The sequence below is a fragment of the Podarcis liolepis genome (assembly GCF_965112155.1).
Source record: "Podarcis liolepis genome assembly, chromosome: 18".
Taxonomy (NCBI): domain Eukaryota; kingdom Metazoa; phylum Chordata; class Lepidosauria; order Squamata; family Lacertidae; genus Podarcis; species Podarcis liolepis.
In genome coordinates, this window is record NC_139572.1 from 3,036,292 (window position 1) to 3,058,624 (window position 22,333).

Here is a 22,333-nt window from a genome sequence, read left to right on the forward strand (position 1 = left end):
CGCCCAGCCAATCCGCGCGAGGGATTCACCCGCCCCCCCCCACTTCCCACGGACTCCCAACTTAACCTCACCAAAAAGGCCTCGACTCCCGCGAGCGACCAATCAGAACGCGGTAGGTGGGCGGGGGGAGGAGCTTAGGGGGTCGCCATGGCGGCGGCTTGTCTGCGTCCCGCCTCCAGAAGAGTGGAGTGCAAATGCGGGACGGTTTCTTTTAGCTCTCTGGCCAATCAGGATGGAGGATGTGACGTCACTCGCCGGCGCGCGCGGTGGGAGGGGGGGCAGGTCCCGTTTCCAGCTCCGCCCCTCGAAGTCTGTGGCTTTTGCGCTTGCGCTTTCCCCTTCCTCGCGCGAGGAAGCTGTTTTGGACCAACGGTCGTCCGCCGCTTTTTAAAGCGGGCGGAGAAACACCGGCCAATCGGGGCGCCGTTCGGCTGCGCCGCCGCTTCTGATTGGGCACGGCCGCTCCGCTCCGTCATCGTTATGCTTTCCCGCCTTTTTCGCCCTCTGAGGGAAACGCTTTTACCTTTTTTTAACGCTGTCATGGTGGCTTGAAGCTGCGTCCTGTGGGACGCAGGATGAGACCCTCCCAGCCCACAGCCTGTCTCACCAGTGATATATGCTCTGGTTATCTCCCTAGGAGGTGACCCATAATAATAATAATAAAATTAATTTATACCCCGCCCTCCTCAGCCAAGACTGGGCTCGGGGCAGCTAACAACCAATAATAAAACTGAAGGGACAGGTTACCCAAAGCTGACTGTGCAGTCACCCCAAATTTCCCAGGGATCCGTCAGCTAAAATGCATTAGCTTGAGTTCTGCTACACAAAGCAGCTGCATAAGCAAAGCCTTCCCTTTTCTCAGTCCGTGAAGGCTTAATGGATGGCCTTGTCAGTTCCGGGTAGAGACAGGCCTGGGATCTGGGTCTTGTCAATTGTAAATAATAATAATAATAATAATAATAATAATAATAATAATAATAATAATAATAATAATTTATTATTTGTACCCCTTGTCAGTTCCGGGTAGAGACAGGCCTGGGATCTGGGTCTTATCTTGTCGATTGTAAATAACAACAACAACAACAACAATAATAATTTATTTGTAACCCTTGTCAGTTCCAGGTAGAGACAGGCCTGGGATCTGGGTCTTATCTTGTCAATTGTAAATAATAATAATAATAATAATAATAATAATAATAATAATAATAATAATAATAATTTATTTGTACCCCGCCCATCTGGCTGGGTTTCCCCAGCCACTCTGGGCGGCTTCCAACAAAGATGAAAAATACACTAAAATGTCACATATTAAAAACTTCCCTGAACAGGGCTGCCTTCAGATGTCTTCTGAATGTCAGGTAGTTGTTCATCGCTTTGACATCTGTGCCTTTTGTCTTAGAGGAATATGCAGTTTTTAAAAATGCGTATGCTGAGGCCTGGCTGGGGGGGGGGGATTCACAAACAGTTTTTAGGGCTTTCTGGGGTAACCCTAACTGTACCCCTTCAATATAAGCTGTATGTAGCTGTTCTTTAGTTGTGCTTGCTTGTGACTGATCACGCAGTGCCTTTCTGCTATCCGGAGAGCAGAAATGAAACTTTTTCTGAACCAACCCTTGGTGTCCATTGACTCCTTCCTCCCTCCCGAGAGCAACGCGCATCCAACCCATGGGAAGGGTCTGAAAGGCTACAAAACAAGTTGATTAAAATACAATTTAAAAAACAAGATTAAAATACAACATTAAAACATTAGGATGCAGCCTCTTCACAGCAGGAGAAAGGAAAAAGAAAGAGGGGGAGGGAATCAAACTGATTCCAAGCCAAAGACCCAACTCTTACAGGCCCTGCAGAAAGAAATCAGATCCTGCAGGGCCCTGGTCTCATGAGGCAGAGCGTTCCACCAGGCTGGAGCCAGTGCTGAGAAGGCCCTGGCTCTGGTAAAGGCTAATCTAACTTCCTTAGGGCCCGGGACCTCTAGGGTGTTGCTATTTATGGACCTTAAGGTCCTCCGTGGGGCATACCGGGAGAGGCGGTCCCGTAGAAACTATCAGAAACTGATAGCACAAAAGTGGAAAACACAGGAGATACTAATTGTAAAGGAGTGGCAGACAAAGTTGGTCGAGTCCGCGGAATTAGCAAAACCGACACATAGTATTCGCAGTCAGCAAGAAACAAAGTACCAAAAAAGAATGGAGTAAATTTATGGTCTATGTAAGTGAGGACTGTAGAAATTTGAAGATGTTAGCAGGACTAAAATAAATCTTATGTCATGTTTTTTTTTTTTATTAAGGAACTGTGAATGAAGGATTGTAATAAGAAAAGCTGCGGAAGGGAAGGAGGGAAGTCAGCGGCTCTACGGAGCATATAAAGTAAGACAGATGTAAAAAGATTTGAAATATTTGTTTGTCAGTGTTGGTGTATTTGAAATGAAAACTTAATAAAAAGCATATTTTTTTAAAAAAAGAAGGTGACCCAGAAACTACAGCTAATCCAGAATGTGGCAGCTAGACTGGGGGCTGGTCTTGAAAGACCTACATTGGTTCCCGGGACGTTTCCAAGCACAATTCAAAGTGTTGGTGCTGATCTTCAAAGCCCTAAACGGTCCAGTATCCCTGAAGGAGCGTCTCCACCCCCATTGTCCAGCCCAGACACTGAGGTCCAGCTCCAAGGGCCTTCTGGCAGTTCCCCCCCTGCAAGAAGTGAGGTTACAGGGAACCAGGCAGAGGGCCTTCTCTGGTGTGCAGGCAGGCAAGCAACTCATGCGTGAGTGGCCGGCTCAGCTGGAAATGTTCTCCCCTCTGGCCATGCACCCTCCAAGTTAAAAAAAGAAAGAAAACCAGGCTTCTGAAATTCTCTGGCGTTTCCCCCGGAGAAAATAGGCACGCTTTCCAAGGTGTGCAATAGTGGGGCAGAATTCTCCTGTGTGATGTCTTATGAATTAACCCAAGGAAGGAACACCAGGAGGAATCACTTTCCTAATGAAACCCTACCTAAATGAGAGCCGCCACCAAGCCTTAAAAACGGGCATCCGTGTGCATCACTGCAGGGTTTTTAAAATTTAAATGAAGACTCTTACCCATGGGTAGGAAAACTAAGGCCCGGGGTCTGGATCTGGCCCAATCGCCTTCTAAATCCGGCCCGCGGACAGTCTGGGAATCGGCGTGTTTTTACATGAGTAGAATGTGTGCTTTTATTTAAAATGCATCTCTGGGTTATTTGTGGGGCATAGGAATTCGTTCATTCCCCCCCCCCCGCAAAATATAGTCCTGCCCCCCACAAGGTCTGAGGGACAGTGGACCGGCCCCCTGCTGAAGAAGTTTGCTGACCCCTGCGTCTCACCTAATGAAGTTAAAATAGCAATCCAGTAGGAAACATGAAATAAAACAAAAGGGGGAAGGTACCAAAACAGTGTAGAGCATCCTGGACCAACCTCGTACCCTCCAGATGTTTTTGACTACAATTCCCATCAGTGCCAGCATAGGATGGGCAAACCTGTCAGTTTTAAGTTTTCCTTCTGTTTCTTATTTTTTCCAATCTTGAGTTCAGTTCTATCAGTTTGTATTCTCCCCCCAAACACAAAGTCCTCTTGAAGATTAATCATCATTTTGGTGCGGATTTCTCCTAAGAGACACACTTCTGTATGATGTGTTGCCCAATGTACACATTTTTGCAGAGCAATTTTGCTTTCATAGAATGTGGGGTTTTTTTTTTGCATGTCATTCCCATTAATATATGCATTTATAGCCACACTTTTTCTCAGGGTTTGCATTTTTTTTTTTTGGTACACATTCCTTGGCTGGAGAACTGCATTGCAAAATCCGGAAATAAGTAATAAAGCCCATTTGTTCCTACTCACAGTCTATCTGAGAAGCTCAGCATGTGAAGAGGTTTGAGCTGGTTTGAGCCGCACAGCTTTCATCAGCCAGCCTGAGATCCTATACTGTACCAATACAGTGGTACCTCGGGTTACATACGCTTCAGGTTACAGACTCCGCTAACCCAGAAATAGTGCTTCAGGTTAAGAACTTTGCTTCAGGATGAGAACAGAAATCGTGCTCCGGTGGCGGGAGGCCCCATTAGCTAAAGTGGTGCTTCAGGTTAAAAACAGTTTCAGGTTAAGTACGGACCTCTGGAACAAATTAAGTACTTAACCCGAGGTACCACTGTAATTGAGGAGCTTTTGCCACTTTGTAACTCAGCCATGTTTTTCTTGCCAGTGCAACTTTTCTGACTGATGTATCCAAAAGCACACGAACCTGACCTGTGAAGGGTTTGCAATTTTTTTGTTTTGCTGTTTTAATTTTTATTGAAGTTATTTGCAACACACATCTACTACAACAACAACTAAAACAAACAAATCCACCGCCATAACATTTAAAATGAAACAAACTTAACAACAGAGTTGTTGGGAGTATACACTTCCAACAAGGAAAAAAACATAAAGAGAAATAAGAGACTTCCTTTATCCTGTACGCGGCTTCCTTATTTACTTCTTATAAACTGTTTGTAAGTTTTAAACAAACATGCAGTCCTTTCCTGTGCTGGAAGAAGAAGAGGGAAGTTTTGGAACTCAGAAGGACATGCTTTAAAGGTCTTAACAGCCTATATTTCCAGGCTTTACTTTGCTGCATATTTTGTGATTTAAAATCTCTGTTGGGGTTCTGCCACCAAAGAGTAAGGGACCCCTGACCATTAGGTCCAGTCGTGGCCGACTCTGGGGTTGCGGTGCTCATCTCGCTTTATTGGCCGAGGGAGCCGGCGTACAGCTTCTGAGTCATGTGGCCAGCAGGACTAAGCCGCTTCTGGAGAACCAGAGCAGCACACGGAAACATCGGTTCCCTTCCCGCCGGAGCGGTACCTATTGATCTACTTGCACTTTGACATGCTTTTGAACTGCTAGGTTGGCAGGAGCAGGGACCGAGCAACGGGAGCTCACCCCATCATTGCTGGGATTCGAACCGCCGACCTTCTGATCGGCAAGTCCTAGGCTCTGTGGTTTAACCCACAGCGCCACCCGCGTCCCTCTGTCACCAAAGAGTACTTACCCCAAATTTGGATCTTGGCATCCCAGGAATTCTCCTTTCTATACCTGCTTTTTCCTTGAACCAAACAGGTTCACTTTTAAATGAGGACTGAACTGAATTTCTCTCTAACATCCCTAACATGCCAGCTGGGGCTGACGGGAATTGCAGTCCACAACATCTAGAGAAAGTTGGCACATATCGATTATATGTACACACTACTCCCATCCCAGATAACCCTGAGTGCGGCCAATCATTTGGAAACCTGCTACTTTCAAACAAGCAACACAATCACAAAACCGACACATAGGATGTGGAGGCATTGGGTTGTGTGTGTTCCATAATACATTCAAAAGCAGATAGGCAGCTTTGGAGGGAGAAAAAAATCCTGCCTGTTCAGGCTTACAGCTATTTGTTTTAGGACAGAAGGTCTGGCGCTTGAGCGTGGCCTCAAGTCAACCCAATATGGTTTTCCCATTTATTGAGCTCTTGGGAAGAGGGGGCATCCGAGGTAGGGACAGAGAGAGTTTCCCTTTGTCCTTTCCTGAATTATTTCTGCTCTGTGCCTCAAACCTTTGGCTCCTGGTTTCACTGGAGACAGCTATAGAATGAGTTCTGAAACTGGAGCTTGATTCAGAGCCTGATTTATAGTCACGCTGGCTGGGGCTAATGCAAGCTGCTACCCAAAAGACCTGAAAGGCCCTAAAGTTCTAGCTTGACCTATATACCGGTTTTTTAATGCTCTAATGCAATGTTTACGTGCAAGAATAGCAGCGTGGTGCCTTTTCGAAAAGAACCAGTCTCAAAGAATTACAGATATATTTTATTGACAGTAGTATGCTTCCGTATGTACCTATAACACCAAAAGGGTCACAAATGTGTTGAATTGCTAAATTATTATTATAAGAGGCTAGTCTGAAACACCCACATTTCTAAAACTCACAACTGTTTTTTTCAGAGCTGTTTTGTCTCCCGCCGAACCACTGCGATTTCAACAGCATAATGCAGAACTACATGTTTCCATGAGTCAAGAAGTTCTGAAGGTAAATCAGGAACATCTACAACACTCTATATATTTTTATGTACACATTATTATCATTCCCAGCCCCCATCAATACAGAGTCACTCATTCCATCTATTTCTGATGCTCTGGTGTGTCAGTGCGGATGCTTATGTAACCAAAGCGACACAGCCAGTGTGCAAGAGGGAGGTAAAGACAGGTTCACTGAGCCCCAGGGGTTTACATTACAGAAGTACAAAAATATGGTTAAAAGCCCCGAAAACCTTGGGGTGGGGAAAAACTCAAAAGCATTCTAATGAGGATGAGTGAACGCTGATCATTCTCAGTGTCCAGAGAATGCTCACTGCTAGGAGATAAAGAAATAAAATCAGGTAGGAGAGGAATTGGAATGGAGTTCCCAAAAGGAGGTCATGGCTGGCTAAGAAAGTAAGTAGGAGGATTCTACACTCGATTGCAGGTTTGCTCTCAGGAAACAGCTTTCCGGGACAGGTTGCAAGCAAACTAGACATCTTCCTTTCCTAGTCTTGTACACGGATGTACAATTTGTCAACCGGGAAAATGGGATTCATTTTCTCCGCTTCTAGTTTAGCGCATGCTGAATAGCATTTGCATGCCAGGTTGACCGCAGCCAGATAGGTTAAAAATGGGGTCCTGTGGGGTTTTTTTTGAGGCCCCTCTGGACGCCCTTTTTATACAGTGGTGCCCCGCAAGACGAATGCCTCGCAAGACGGAAAACCCGCTAGACGAAAGGGTTTTCCGTTTTGGAGGTGCTTCGCAAAACGAATCTCCTATGGGCTTGCTTCGCAAGACGACAATGCCTTGCGAGTTCCTGCGGTTTTTTTTCCTTCCCCCCTTTTTCTAAGCCGCTAAGCCGCTTATCAGCTGATCCGATAAGCTGATAAGCCGCTAAAAGCCACTAATAGCGCTAATCCGCTAATCCGTCAATGGGCTTTCTTCGCAAGACGAAAAAACCGCTAGACGAAGAGAATCACAGAACGGATTCTTTTCGTCTTGCGAGGCACCACTGTATTCATGACGATTGTGCTCGTGATAGTATCGTGACGGTTTCTACACCATCCGTCTTCCAATACCTCGAAAAGTTTTTGGAATGGATTCATTCCTTCCTTTCCAATCAGTACATGTCACGTAACTGAAACCCTGTAACTTTTCGTACCACAAAACCTGCCTCTCTGGATGGCATTGATGCAGTAACACTGGGGAAACATCACGGAACAGCGGTGGAATGATGTGTGGATGGTCCAGTATCAATGCACTAATAGTGCGCCATTATGTCAATGGCATGTTACAGAAGTACACCTGCAATAATTAAATAACCCACACCCGTCTGGAGGGCTGCGAAATTGTAAACCGTGTCGCACTAATGAAACAAACCACCAGAGAGTTGAACAATACAAGCGCGATGACAGCAGCTGCTCTCTGACTTCCAAATAAAAAAAAGTCTTATTTTCTCTCTATACATTTTAAAACAGTCTTTAGTGACAGATGGCTCCACTGTCAGCCCTTTCAAGAGATGAAGATCTCCAAGACTTTGTAAATGTCTTCTTCGGTTTTTGTAAATTTTCCTTTAGCCCTTTTCTTCTGGGATCCTAAATTTCAGCCAAAAGAAAAGACTGAACTCCAAGATCTAGAATGTCAGTTCCGCCTCCCCCCATTTTTGCATTAATAAAACTTTTCTTGGAAGGTTTATATCTAAAATTTGCAAAGGGGGAATGCACATTTGTATTGTTTTGGGGAGAGGTCTATGGGTTGAGTAGACCCATTCAAACTGACCGCCCTCTGTGAGTCATGTAAGTTAATTTCAGTGACTCATATCTTGAGTATTACTGATGTTTGATACAACCCTATGCCCATCGGTGGTGGTATGTGAACACAGTCACCTGAATTTCCAACCAGAATAAATTCCCCCCACATGTCTCCATGTGAGGATCAAAGAGCAAGCAAGTGGTCGTAAGGAAATATATTTACAGTGCAGTCCTGTGTATGTTTGCTCAGAAGCAAGTCTCACGGACTGCAGCCTGCCAGCAGAGCCACACCAAAAATTTAAAGCACACAGCTTTCCCCCAAAGAACCCCAGAATCATGGTTTAAGAGTGCTGAGAACTGTAGCTCCCTGAATGGGAAATTGCAGCATAGCTGTCAACCTTCCCTTACGTATTTGGCGGGACAGTCCCTTATCCCAGCGCCGTGTCCCGCTGCTGTCCCTTATTGATGATGTCCCTTCAATTTCCCGGGTTTCAAAGGAAGCAGCTCCTCTCCCTCCCTCCCTCCCTGCCAGCCAGGGAGGAGGGAGGCTCCAACTGTGTTGCTTGGCTGCGTTGCTCACCCAATAAGGAGTCTAAGAACGACTGGGGGGTGGAGCTTGCATGCCTTGTGCTGATCAACTCGGCCGTGTTGCCTGGGGACTCGCCTTTGCTCAGCGCTTCCCAGCGGAGAGGTGACAGTGGTTTTTCTTGCTGCATCCCCTTTGCCGGGTTGCTGCGCTGTGGGAACCTCTGCTTGAGGATTTCTTTGGCTGCTGGCCGACTAAAATCCCTTATTTTGGCTGCTGATCCCTTATTTTCGAGGCTGCTGGTCCCTTATTTTCAAATCTGTAAGTTGACAGCTATGAATTGCAGTTCCCAGACTTTAGAAACTTAACAAGCCCCATTGAATTAAACGGAACTTGCTTCTGAGCAATGTATAGCCTGCAATCAGATACATACTTTCCCAGGAGAAAGCATGGGGCTTAACAACTGAGTAACTATGCATAGAATCACAGCCTTTAAGGTGCCTGTTTCTAAAAAACCAGGAAAACAAGAGGTAAAGGTAACCTCCGCCAGGAGCAGCCAGATGTTGCGCAGCCAGCATGGCCGATGGTCAGGTAAGTTGGGGGCTGTAGTCTGACAACACCTGGAGGGCAGCAGGCGGACTGCCTCTGCCACACACACATGCAGCAATTTCCAACCCTCGCTTCCCTTACATCGGTTGCGCAGCTTTAAAAAACTTTGTGCGCAATTAGTTTTCGTGAAATCTGCGCCTCCAAAATGCACCCGGTTAAAGTGGAAAACATCGTTTGTCTCCACAAGCCCTTTGATAAGTATGTCCTGATGCGGTGCATATATTAACCAGAAGAAGGCTCTTCCTTACATCTTTTTGTACATGTAGCTAAAGACAATGGGGTGGTGTTTGTTTGTTTTTTGCAGGTTTAAAGATTTTCTTGTATTCCCCACCACCACCTTTCTCCCAACGAGCTCAAGTCGACATGCATAGTTCTGTCCTCTCGATTTTATCTTCACAGTACCCTTGTGGGGTAGTTTAGTTGTAGTGTTACGTCCCATAGGTCCCTCCAGTTCATTTGCATTCAACACTCTTGTCGGTTTCCTTCCCTCCACTGCTAGCTCCTTGCCGATTTCTTATTCACAAACTTGTTAACAATCTAAGTAAAAGCTGCCAGAAATCCAGATTGCCTTAACAGTGTAAGCAAACACGCTCACCGCCCCCGCCCCCTCGGATTTAAATGGCTTTTTTTCAGTGTCCCAGGGCACCTAAAAGACTAATGTAGGGAAAACATCATTCTCACCCAACACAGCAGCCACTTTTACCAATATTTTTGTACAGGTTAGGGATGGCTGTTCTCCACGTTAAACCAAGGTCATTATAAGCAATGGACATCAGCGTTAGCCCTTGGATTCCAGGCAATGTTTCATAGCAAATGTTTCATAGCAAAAGGTTGTAGTCTGTTCCGCTCAGAAGTCTTTAATATGTGCGTTCTTTCATTCAGACACTTGCGGAAGAATATTGCCATGTATTTGCAAACGCTTCTGGGAAGGTTAAGTGGCGGTTAAAGTGATGATTTAGTCGCTTTTCGAAGAGGGCAGAGGGCGTATTCAAATACAGTGGTACCTTGGTTCTCAAACACCTTGGTACTCAAACAACTTGGAACCCAAACACTGCAAACCCGGAAGTAAGTGTTCTGGTTTGTGAACTTTTTCCAGAAGTCGAACATGCTCCGTTTTGAGTGCCACGCTTCCGTTTTGAGTGTTACACTGAGGTCTGTCTGTTTTTGCTATTTATTTTGAGTTTTTGTCTTTGCGGCTCTTTTTTGTTTTGTTTTAGTGACTGTGTGGAACCCAGTCCAGCTACTGATGGATTGATTGTGTGACTGCAGTACATTGTTTATTGCTTTCATTTTATGAGTCGATGGTCTCGTTAGATAGTAAAATTCATGTTAAATCGCTGCCTTAGGGATTGTTTTTAGAAGTATGGAACAGATTAATCCATTTTGCATGGCTTTCTATGGGAAAACGCGCCTTGGTTTTGGAACGGACTTCCGGAACGGATTAAATTTTAGAACCAAGGTACCACTGTAATCATGTTCACTCTAGCAGTGAAACCAGCCACAAGATCGTCCTCTCGGCAAGGCCAACTGTTCAGGTGTGGATTTTGATGAGGTGGTAATGACCCAGTGGCCTTGTCACACACAAACGCACACACAAATTTGTACATGCTTTCTGATGGCTTCCAGCCACAATGGCTTTTGTTCCTTTTCCACTGTTGGAGGCAGTATGTCTCTGAACAGCAGCTGCTGGAAGTCAGAAGTTTGGAGATTTGCTGTTGGTGCTGCTGATGCGTTCAGGATTCAGGTCCTGCCATACGATGTGGGGTGGGGGGTGGGCATAAGGATGTAAGACTCATGCTTTAGCCTGATCCTGCAGGCTCTTCTCATGCTTTTACGGATGTGAAACATTGTGGGGATTTTTTTTACGAGGCAGCGAAACTGCCGTTTCTCACGAAATCCTCGAGGTATGGAAATTATCACACAGAACCGTGTCCTGCAATTGTGGAGGGTGTTCAGAGGAACGGTGGGGTTCTTTTCCCAAGTCAAATGACTGGCTGCTAGCTAGAAATGCTATGTTGGAGGCAGTACGACTCTGAACAAGTGGGGAAGAGTTGCTTTTACCCTCTGGTCCTCGCTCATGGACTTGCTTTGCGGAGACTTTGGCCTGGATCCAGCAGCCAGGCTGTTTGTGGTTCCCTTTATACAAAACTGTAGAATCCCGACAAACAGAAGGAGGAAATTCCTCCTGTGAAGAAGCTAGGAATGTTTCCATGTGTTGAACTGCCGTCCGGTGAAACGTCTTCTGTAAAGGTGCTTGCTTGTTTTTTAACGGGGAGATTCATTTTGCTGTTACCCCAAGCCAGACTGACAAATGACAGTGATCTCCATTTACTTCTGCCTCCCAACATTAAAATCGGAAGCTTCTTGGAGCTCCTGCCTCCTTGCGATACTCCGCCAAACACGCATTCTGATGGCGCTGCAGACTTCATCTCAACGATTTAATTTTAAAAAGGCTGTTTCAAAAGTTCAGAAGGCTGCACTTTCAGGAGAGGGGAGATCAGAGGTTGTGAAAAAGCCCTGTGGCGATAGATTAAGAGGACTAGTTATGTTTAGCTTAGAGCTGTAGAATTCTAGAGTTGGAAGCCTCTTCTGCTGTGTCTCGGCGCTAGGAGTGACTGAATACTGTGGTCACACGCCAATGCAGCAAGGAGAGAGAACATATTCACCTGCCCTTGGAAGGAGACAAGGCATGGCCCTAGCAGAGAACCACTGAGATAGACAGGCAACCTGCCCCCTCACTCTCTGAGTTTTACCAGGGAAACTTTGAGGCTCCCTGGAGCGTTATTTAATTAATTAGACGTATGAATTTGTTTAAGGGATGCGGGTGGTGCTGTGGGTTAAACCACAGAGCCTAGGGCTTGCCGATCAGAAGGTCAGGGGTTCGAATCCCCGCAGTGGGGTGAGCTCCCGTTGCTCGGTCCCTGCTGCTACCAACCTAGCAGTTCGAAAGCACGTCAAAGTGCAAGTAGATAAATAGGTACCGCTCCGGCGGGAAGGTAAACGGCATTTCCGTGTGCTGCTCTGGTTCGCCAGAAGCGGCTTAGTCATGCTGGCCACATGACCCGGAAGCTGTATGCCGGCTCCCTCAACCAATAAAGAGAGATGAGCGCCGCAACCCCAGAGTTGGTCACGACTGGACCTAATGGTCAGGGTAACCTTTACCTTTACTATGAATTTGTTTAATGAACTGAACTTGGGATATGTGGAAATCTAAAGTTGAGGATATAATTCTGGGGAAAGCCCGTAACCTCAAGTGTTAAGAGAGCACCAGCTTTGTATCTGGAACAACCCCCAGCATTTATAAGAGGGTCATCTGAGACCCCTTCAGAGACAACGTGGGACTTGATGGCCTAAGTTTTGTGACCTGCGATAAGGCAGCTTAAGATATTCCTGGGGGATGAGGACGCATTGCAAGGAGTTTATACATCACGGAGGGTAGGGAGCCATGAATTCCTTTGTCCACCGTCAGAGACAGTACGTCTCCGAATACCAGTCACTGGTTTTCTTTAACGGCATAAAGAAAGTGGACAGGAAGACATCATCTGCTTCTCATAATACTAGAATCCAATTTCGGTCACCCGTTGAAGCTCGAAGTCAGGAACGTCCCATCCCAGAGCGCCAATGAAGACGCCGGGGAAGAAGGGGGACAGGCTGAGGGGAGTAGAGGCTTGATTCCTGCCCACACTGAGAGTGATGGAAGCCTCTCATATCCTGGAATGCAGGCTATAAATTCCCACAAGGCAGACAGAGCCTGCTCCAGAGGAGCTGCCGTTGTTAGATTCGGCTCAAGAGGAAAATGAGGGGCAGCCTGTCCCCAAGTCCCATCCGGAGAAGATTGAGCCTTGAAGGCTCGGACTGAAACTGCTGTGTAAATACTAAATAAACCTCAGGGTAACAAACCTGCCAGCTTGACGCGTCTCGGTGTGAGAGAGACATCATAAATCCTGACACTGAAGGGCAGAGAAAAGGCAGGACCTCTTCATACTGCAGACCATGAAACCATGGAATTTGCTCCCACCAGATCTAGTGGTGACCACCAGCTTTAAAAGCAGGTTAAGCAGTTCACAGAAGAGAGGTGTATCCAGACACAGATAAGTATGTGACCTGGCGTGTAGCACTTTATGCAACCGCTGCTAGGAAAATTAGAGCAAATTATATAGCCAAGGTAGCCATTAACTGTAAAGGAGACGAATTTATTTGATCCCATCTATCTACCTCAGGCTATGCTCTATCTTTTTCACCAAACTCTGAGTATAAATTGCACACTGTATTAATTGATACTGTTTTTAACATTAGTGGCCATGTGACGATTTTAGCTTATGGATTTTATTGTTTAATGTATTAATTTGTACATTGGGGTACTTTTATAGCTCTGTTTAGAGTACGTAATGTTTTAATAATATAAATGTTTTAAGTCTTTTTTTATCAATTCAGTATATTTTCTTTTAATTGTCAAATAATTCTGTGTACGTTGCGGCAGCCTTTGGCTATGTGCAATAAAACTGACTGAGACTGAGATAGGTGTATCAGGGGCTATGAGCCACGGTGGTTGTGTTCTACCTGCCCTGTTGGGGGCAAGGTGCCTCTGAAGACTAAGTTGCTGGGAATCACAAATGGCAGTGTGCTGCTGCAATCCTTGTTTGCAGGCTTTCCATCGGCGCATGTGGACCACCATGAAAACAGGACACTGGATTAGATGTTCCCACTATGGCTTGATCCAGCTGCGAGGCTCTTATGATGGCCTTTTCCTTTGATAGCCTTTTTCCTCTAAAGAGCCATTGGTTGGGAGAGAGATTTTAAAAATACGTTCTGGAAAGAGGACATTGTCAGAAAATTGTGGGGTGGGGGTCGGAATAACTGCCGTAGACGACAACTTCTCTTCAACATAGCACCCTTTGTATGCATAGCTACACACTACAACATCACTGCCTCCTAACACCTGCTAGCTTTCAAGATCGGTTGCTCCTTCGTCGTCCGAGAACGCCGTCTTAAAACGCGCCAAGTGGCTTTGTTTGTTTATTTCCACCCTTTCTTCTTCATCTTTTTTGTCTTCTTGTTTTGGTCTATCTGCTGCGGTGATGAGGACAGACTTCCCTCCCCTCCTTTTCGACGTCTGTCAGGAGCAAAGCAACCAGGCTTGCAGAGGGCTAACTTTCGCCGCTGGAGCCGTTGAGTGCTGCGGCCGTGGCACCATGGCTCTCGTCGAGCTTCCCTGAGGCAGCTGGCGCAGGATCCGCCACCCCGCCGGTCCTGGAGGGCGTCTTCTTGCAAACGTTGTCCTCGAGGAGGAGGGCGCCCCTTGCTCCTTGGACCAGTCCCGGTTCCTTGGGGGTGTCTTGGTGCCGTCCGTTTCTGGAGCTGTCATGGTGGCCGTGATTGCCAAGCCGGCTAGATGCTACCACAGCTTTCATCGCAGCCTGCGTAAGACACGTTGAGAAGAGGGGAATCATTTTTTTAAAAAAATATTATCACCAATTATTGCCATAACTTAATATTAGTACAGTCATACTTTGGTTCGACTCCCGAAAACGTTCCAAAACCAAGGCACGGCTTCCAGTTGGCTGTGGGAGCTTCCTGCACTCAAGCGGAAGCCATGTTGGACGTTTGGCTTCCAAAAAAAGTTCGCAAACCGGAACACTCACTTCCGGGTTTGCGGCTTTGGGAGCCAAAATGTTGGAGTCACAAGGCATTTGACGTAGTATCAACGCTAGTATATTTACCTAAGAACTATCAATAAAACAACCACAGGATATACAAAGAATAGAAATAAAAAAAAACAGTTATATAAAATACATTTTAGGGTCCTGAATCAGCAGTCAAATAGTGGACCTTATTCTGATTGCTGTCACCTGCTCATCTTGATCTGCCAAGAGAAAGGACCCTGGGGCAGTGGCTGGGCAACCCAGAATGGACAATAAAAGAGGGGTGATAATATCATTCCTCAGGTCTTTATAAGGAGTGCAAGCCAGAAGGGCATGCGCCACCAATTCAGGACTGCCATCTCCACAGGGACTGAAATAAACTCGGAGTCGAGAGTGGATTTCATGCTCTTTATTCAGCTCATAGTGGGGAGGAGCAATGAATGTTTCCCCAAAGTATCTGCTTTATATACATTTATTTACACAATGGGCTGCCCGTGATTGGCTAATTCTGGGATTCTCCTGTAGGCCAATCAGGTTGTGGATTCACTTCCATCTGGAGCTGGATTGGGTGGCTCCTGCAGACCAATCATACTGCTGCATTGTTCTAGGACCAATCAGACTGCTGCATTTTGGATCCTATTGTTCTAGGACCAATCAGACTGCTGCATTTTGGATCCTATTCAACTCAGTACATAACAGGGATGTTAGCAGCGAGGTTAAAAACTGCGCCTACCAAGTTAAAAAAGCTACCAGCCACCATAGTCTGTGGCAAGTTTCTGTTGTTGTTTATGCGCTTGTAATGAAAGAAGAGGAGTAAGACTGGTAAGACTGCAGCGCATGCGTGTACATAGTGGCTGTGTTTTAGAGATTGCGCTCCTCGGCTTCAGCTTATTGCCTCCATCCCTACACCAGCCCCACCGCAGCTCTTTGCACCATTATTACCTTCAGCTTGCGCCTCGCGTTGAACTCCTGCAGCTTCTTCTGTGTGCTGTCCATGTGGGCAAACTTGGCGGCTTTGCCCATCACCCAGGGGTGCTCCAGAGCCTGTTGCACTGTGAGCCTCTTCTGGGGGTCCAGAACGATCAGTTTCTGAACCTGGAAACGACCAGCGATGACAAGGTGGGTGATGAGGCAGAAGGTGGGCATGACCTAACCTTTCCAGACCTGGTAAAAGGTCAAGGCATGCTGCTTCCCTCTCTCTTTTCTATCTTCCTTTCGTTCTGCGAACTTCCCGAACTGCTAACTGCAGTCATTAGGTCAACCCACATATGGGTTAAACCTGTTTGTAACCTGCTTGTAACTTTAAGCCTTCAGGGACCACACTGTGCTCTGCCTGATCGTGAGTAAACTTCCTTTTAATTGCTTACGGATAAGACTGTGGTGTCTTTGTTCTTTTAGGAGGGATTCAAGGGGTCTTACCAGGAAAATATTAGAACGCATTTCAACCTGGACAAGCCAGCTTGAATTGCATATTGTCTTTAAGAAACTTGCACAAGTTTGCAACCAGTTTTCTGCTGTGTAAAGGGGAATGCGCTCTGCTGAGTAAAAGAACTTGCTAATGCAAGTTAGGAAGGATATTAATAAACAATATAGTTAAAGCTATGGTTTTCCCAGAAGTGATGTATGGAAGTGAGAGCTGGACCATCAAGAAGGCTGATCGCCGAAGAATGGATGCTTTTGAATTCTGGTGCTGGAGGAGACTCTTGAGAGTCCCATGGACTGCAAGAAGATCAAACCTCTCCGTTCTTAAGGAAATCAGCCCTGAGTGCTCCCTGGAAGAACAGATCCTGAAGCTGAGGCTCCAAGACTTTGGCCACCTCCTGAGAAGAGAAGACTCCCTGGAAAAGACCCTGATGTTGGGAGAGATGGAGGGCGCAAGGAGAAGGGGACGACAGAGGACGAGATGGTGGGACAGTGTTCTCGAAGCGACCAGCATGAGTTTGACCAAACTGCGGGAGGCAGTGGAAGACAGGAGGGCCTGGCGTGCTCTGGTCCAGGGGGTCAGGAAGAGGCGGACACGACTAAACAGCAACAACAACAATATCCTCTCCTGCCACCCTGAACATTCCCACAAGCTGTCTCCCCTGTCTGCGTAGGGCTCAAAGCAACTCACCAGATCCTTGGCGTTGAGAGACACTTCATCCCACCATGGAGAGACAAACTCGTAGTCACAGTTCAGGATCCTGCTGTACATATATTGGTCTCCTCTCGGGTCAAAAAAAGGCTCAAAGCCGCAAAGCCTGAGGATTTTTTTAAAAAAAGAACAGAAAAAGAATAAGAATAAAACACCTGTAAATGGTTTGCATAAAATATTGAGGAGAAACAGACACACACAGGCCGACGTGTGTAAAGGTAAAGGGACCCCTGACCGTTAGGTCCAGTCGCAGCCGACTCTGGGGTTGCGGCGCTCATCTCGCTTCACTGGCCGAGGGAGCCAGCGTACAGCTTCCGGGTCATGTGGCCAGCAGGACTAAGCCGCTTCTGGCGAACCAGAGCAGCGCACGGAAACACCGTTTACCTTCCCGCTGGAGTGGTACCTATTTATCTACTTGCATTTTTCGGGCTTTCGAACTGCCAGGTTGGCAGGAGCAGGGACTGAGCAATGGGAGATCACCCTGTCATTGCGGGGATTCGAACCGCCGACCTTCTGATCGGCAAGCCCTAGGCTCAGCGGATTAACCCACAGCGCCACCCGCGTCCCTTGACGTGTGTTGTAGTTACCCTCAAATTAATAAAGGTCTAATAAAGCTCTAAATACCTGAGGTTTATGCCCACTACCTCTCTCTGTGATTTACTGATCTGGGAAGAGGAATTGATTGCCAAACCACATGATTTCAGCAGGCACACATACAACGAATAACTATGGTTCCAGAACTATGCCACCCCCACCACCCCACAAAATACCGAAGTGCAACTGAACGATCCATCAATCTACTGACAAAACTCGTGTGATTAATCGACTAAGGTTTCAATAACTGGGCACCAGTCCTTGCAGAATCCTAACCCTCTGAAAATTCCTCTGGTGAAGTAATGGATCTGACGTTTGAGGCGGGTAGCATGTTTTTCAAGTTCATGATTCCTTTGCTGCAACATAGGCTTAAAATAGGGTAAGGTAAAGGACCCCTGGACGGATAAGTCCAGTCAAAGGTGACTACGGGGTTGCGGCGCTCATCTCGCTTTGAGGCCGAGGGAGCCGGGGTTTTTTCACAGACAGCTTTAAAGGTCATGTGGCCAGCAGGACTAAACCATTTCCGGCACAACAGGACACCGTGACAGAAACCAGAGCGCGCAGAAACGCCGTTTACCTTCCCGCCGCAGCTGTACCTATTTATCTACTTGCACTGGTGTGCTTTCAAACTGCTAGGTTGGCAGGAGCTGGGACGGAGCAACGGGAGCTCACCCCTTCGCAGGGATTCGAACCACCGACCTTCCGATCAGCAAGCCCAAGAGGCTCAGTGGTTTAGACCACAGCGCCACCCGTGTCCCTTAAAAAACAACAACAACACACAAAAATCTGCTTCTTAGCTCTCAGCATCAGTATCTATTCAGTCGGGGGGGGGGAGTTTTGGGGAAAAAATAATCATCCACTCGCTGCAGAAATGTTTAAGCAAAAAGCCTCAGGGCTGCGTTTACTTTCAACTTGGCTAGAGATTGTGTGTGTGTGTGTGTGTGTGTGTAAATCCTAACAAGCCAAACCAATGGAAACCCAACATATTTTGACGGGCTGTGACCGCCATCTGTTCCATTTAGGTCAATTGAAACAGCGGCAGCGGGCAGGAGCGAGAAAGGAGGTCAAGCCTTCCTTTGTCAGTGTCGCTGCGAGGGGTGATGCAGAAAGTGGCTAACCTTACTCTTGCTACATCCGTCACCCAGATCCCTCTGTGTTTTGATGCATGCAGTTCTCGGGGGGGGGGGGGATTCATGTTACAGTACTGCCTTAGTGAAGTTCTCTCCCCCCCAAATAACAACAACAGTGCGTCCTCCTGCCAGCTGTTCACATCAGCACAGCTTCATTCGTGTCAGGTTCGCTTTCTGTTTGTGTACATGCCAGAGGGGCATCGTGTGGGATGTGATCCATGAGAGGCAGTCAAGTACAACATTCCTGGTAACGCTAGAGAAAACATGCGAGGGAGTGTTTGGTCCACCCAGTCAAAACTTCCTGTTTCTCCTGGCTGGAGCATCCTTCCTTTTGCATGTGGTAGAAGGTGGGCGTCACCTAACCTGCCGATCAGAAGGTTGGCGGTTCGAATCCCCGTAACAACGGGGCGAGCTCCCTTTGCTCAGTCCCTTCTCCTGCCAACCTAGCAGTTCAAAAGCACGTCAAAGTGCAAGAAGATAAATAGGTACCACTCCGGCGGGAAGGTAAACGGCGTTTCCATGCGCTGCTCTGGTTCGCCAGAGGCGGCTTAGTCCTGCTGGCCACATGACCCAGAAGCTGTACGCCGGCTCCCTCGGCCAATAAAGCGAGATGAGCGCCGCAACCCCAGAGTCGGCCACGACTGGACCTAATGGTCAGGGGTCCCTTTACCTTTAAACCATTTGAGTACCAAGGTACCACTGTAGAGGCAAAGGCGTTTTGCCCATTGGGCCTGCGCACGGATGAAGGAGGGGAGAGGAAGGAGGAATCGCGACGTGTCAAAGCATTTTAACATTACTCACAAGATATATGTGATGACACCGACAGACCACATATCCACTTCTGGGCCATAGGGAGAACCGTGGAGAATCTCGGGTGCTGGAGGTGTTGGAAGAGTGAAATAAAATTTGAAAAAAGCAAGGGGCACAGGCAGCGAGCATATGCATCATCCTTCGCCCATCCGTTCCTCTCTCTTTCTCTCTCTCTCTCTCTTTCCCCCCTCTCTCTGCTCCTTTTGCGCTCTGCCATGCTTTCACACCTGCCGCAGTTAGTTTGTGGGAGGCAAGTGTGAGGCGTTGACAGGTTGCATCCTTTGGAAGTTGCTGAGGCGGAGGCAGCAGCAGCGGGGCATATTCTTAATTTACCACTTATTCCCCAGTGAGTTGCATGTGTGCATGAGATTTCGAAAGGGTGAGAAAGACTTAGCTTCTGATGGAGGAGGAGGAGGAAGGGAAAAGCTTACAAGGTCAGGCACAGATCTTTGCAGGGCTGGAAGGATCTGTCCAACTCAGTTTCCCCGTCTTAAATTCAATCCCTGCAGTGATCTTTCAAGTCTTCTCCAGGAGAAAAACACCCCCAACCACCCTCAACTATTCCCTGTAAAGCTTGGTTCCCAGACCATTTAGCATCTTGGTCGCCTTCATCTGCGAACGTTCCAGCTTGCTAATAATAATAATGATTTTTATTTATACCCTGCTCATCTGGCTGGGTTCCCCAGCCACTCTGGGCGGCTTCCAACAAAAGATAAAAATACATTAAAACGTCAGTCATTAAGAACTTCCCTAAACAAGGCTGCCTTCAGATATCTTCTAAACGTCAGATAGTTGTTTATTTCCTTGACATCTGATGAGAGGGCGTTCCACAGGGCGGGCGCCACTACCGAGAAGGCCCTCTGCCTGGTTCCCTGTAACTTCGCTTCTCGCAGTGAGGGAATGTCCTTCTAAAACTGTGGTGCTCAGAACTGGACAGAGGACTCCAGGTTGGAGGGGGGTGGTCCTGACAAATTTAATATTTATTTACTAAATTTATATACTGCCCTTCATCGTAAGATCTCAGGGTGGTTCACGGAATAAAATGCAGGATAAAAACAAGGAGATAATTAAAGCAAAACAATGCCATTATTATTATTATTATTATTATTATTATTATTATTATTATTATTATTATTATTATTATTATTTTCTATCCTGCCCTTCGTCTTTGCTTTAATAATAATAATAATGGCATTGTTTTGCTGTTTTGTTTTAATTATCTCCTTGTTTTTATTTTGTTTTACCTTGTTTTATATCCCAGGCTGATAGGTGCTGGGGCTCTACAGTGGTACCTCGGGTTAAGTACTCAATTTGTTCTGGAGGTCCATTCTTAACCTGAAACTGTTCTTAACCCGAAGCACCACTTTAGTTAATGGGGCCTCCTGCTGCTGCTGCCACGCCACTGGAGCACAATTTCTGTTCTCATCCTGAAGCAAAGTTCTTAACCTGAAGCACTATTTCTGGGTTAGCAGAGTCTGTAACTTGAAGCGTACATAACCTGAAGCGTATGTAATCCGAGGTACCACTGTATTATGCCCTCTCTCTCGGCACAGAGTTCTAGTTTTGACAGCCCCTAAACTCGCTGGTACCCCCCCCGCTTTTGCTCTTTCGCCCACTCACCACAGTATCCGGGGGTGCCACACACTGTCTTCATCGTGTCCTGTTCATCCACAATCTTGGACAATCCAAAATCACCTGGTGCAAAATGGAGAGGGAGGGACAGATTTCAAAGGCGACCCCATTAAAACAAATGGGATGCGCTCTGTTCTCCTCACTGCCCAACCTTCCCACTAGGATTGAGAGCCAGTGTGGTGTAGTGGTTAAGAGCGGTAGTCTCGTGATCTGGTGAACCGGGTTCGCGTCTCTGCTCCTCCACATGCAGCTGCTGGGTGACCTTGGGCTAGTCACACTTCTCTGAAGTCTCTCAGCCCCACTCACCTCACAGAGTGTTTGTTGTGGGGGAGGAGGGGAAAGGAGAATGTTGGCCGCTTTGCGACTCCTTAAAGGGAGTGAAAGGCGGGATATCAAGTCCAAACTCTTCTCCTTCTTCTAGGATGGCTGCACCCAGGTAAGACGTGGGCAAGGAAGCGCAGCCTCTCAAAAGATCCAGAACGGTGTTTCCCCGAACTTGGGTCTCCAGCTGTTTTTTTGGACTACAACTCCCATCATCCCTAGGTAGCAGGAATGATGGGAATTGTAGTCCAAAAACCGCCGGAGACCAAAAGTTTGGGAAACACTGATCCAGACCCCTCTGGCTCCCTTAGATGCCCAGAGTTGGCATGGGGCCAGAAGGAAATATTATGAGACAAAACAGAACATTTGCCTGGGAGATCATTTTGGAGGTGGTGGTGGGGGGAACGTACCAATTTTGAGAGGAGCATCTGGAGAGAGATCTGCGTAGAGGAGATTCTCCGGTTTCAGGTCACGGTGGACCACGCCATTTGCATGCAAATACTGCGGAAGAAAACGAGGGGAAAGGTGAAAATACCCTCCCGGTGGTGTTATTTTAACTGCTTGTATTCAATATTTCCTTGGGTTACATGCATCATGGGAAAGCGAGCCTTGGTTTTGGAACGCTTTGGTTTCGGAACGGACTTCCGGAACGGATTAAGTTTGAGAACCAAGGTACCATTGTGCTTTCTACACATTTGAGGTTCCCTGCAACTGGTGTTCAGAGGCCTCGCTGCCCCCGACAGTGTAGGGAGAACACAGAAATGTCAGGGCAACCGGTTTCTACGCGGGAGACGATCCGTGACAGTTGTCAAAATCCACCCAAACTGAACTTTGCTTTTATTTTTGCCCCCTAGAGTCTGCAAGCCATTTGTACAATTCACCCAGCTGCTTTAATCTTTTGCTGCTAGGGCGCTCTCATTCTGCCTGCGCAGAATGGTGGAGTCGAAATCTCCGCAGAGCATTTACGTGAGATACTGTCCTTTAGGATTTTCCTCACCTCATTAAAAACCAAAAAGAAAGGAAGAAGAAAAAAAATACCCTTGGTTTCCATGGAAACAGTCTCACACTGACCTTTAATAAAGAGAAAGGGTGACCTAGCTAATATTCTCTGAACGTAGATGTGCCCATATATA

At 46.9% G+C, this 22,333-nt stretch overlaps 2 protein-coding genes across 3 annotated transcripts in view; one reads left to right on the forward strand and one right to left on the reverse strand.

Moving 5' to 3' along the window:
- Nucleotides 1–1,704: 1,704 nt before the first annotated feature.
- The window catches only part of EFNA2 (ephrin A2), a 241,268-nt gene continuing 220,639 nt past the window's right edge, over nucleotides 1,705–22,333 (forward strand). Inside the window, exons 1-2 of one of the 2 annotated variants that reach the window (XM_083484227.1) lie at nucleotides 1,705–2,366; nucleotides 5,977–6,061. The gene's annotated coding sequence lies outside the window, so the exon portion shown is untranslated. Of the gene's footprint in view, nucleotides 2,367–5,214; nucleotides 6,062–22,333 lie in introns of those variants that run through there. The other variant, XM_083484228.1, reaches the window with a different exon arrangement.
- Nucleotides 13,960–22,333, reverse strand: part of LOC310697406 (calcium/calmodulin-dependent protein kinase type IV-like) — a 28,533-nt gene continuing 20,159 nt past the window's right edge. Inside the window, exons 7-12 of the mRNA XM_083484046.1 lie at nucleotides 21,611–21,701; nucleotides 20,868–20,942; nucleotides 19,239–19,314; nucleotides 16,693–16,819; nucleotides 15,522–15,674; nucleotides 13,960–14,354 (exon numbers count right to left, since the gene is read on the reverse strand). Coding sequence (XP_083340172.1) covers nucleotides 14,085–14,354; nucleotides 15,522–15,674; nucleotides 16,693–16,819; nucleotides 19,239–19,314; nucleotides 20,868–20,942; nucleotides 21,611–21,701 — 792 coding nt within the window. The 3' untranslated portion in view covers nucleotides 13,960–14,084. The remainder of the gene's footprint in view (nucleotides 14,355–15,521; nucleotides 15,675–16,692; nucleotides 16,820–19,238; nucleotides 19,315–20,867; nucleotides 20,943–21,610; nucleotides 21,702–22,333) is intronic.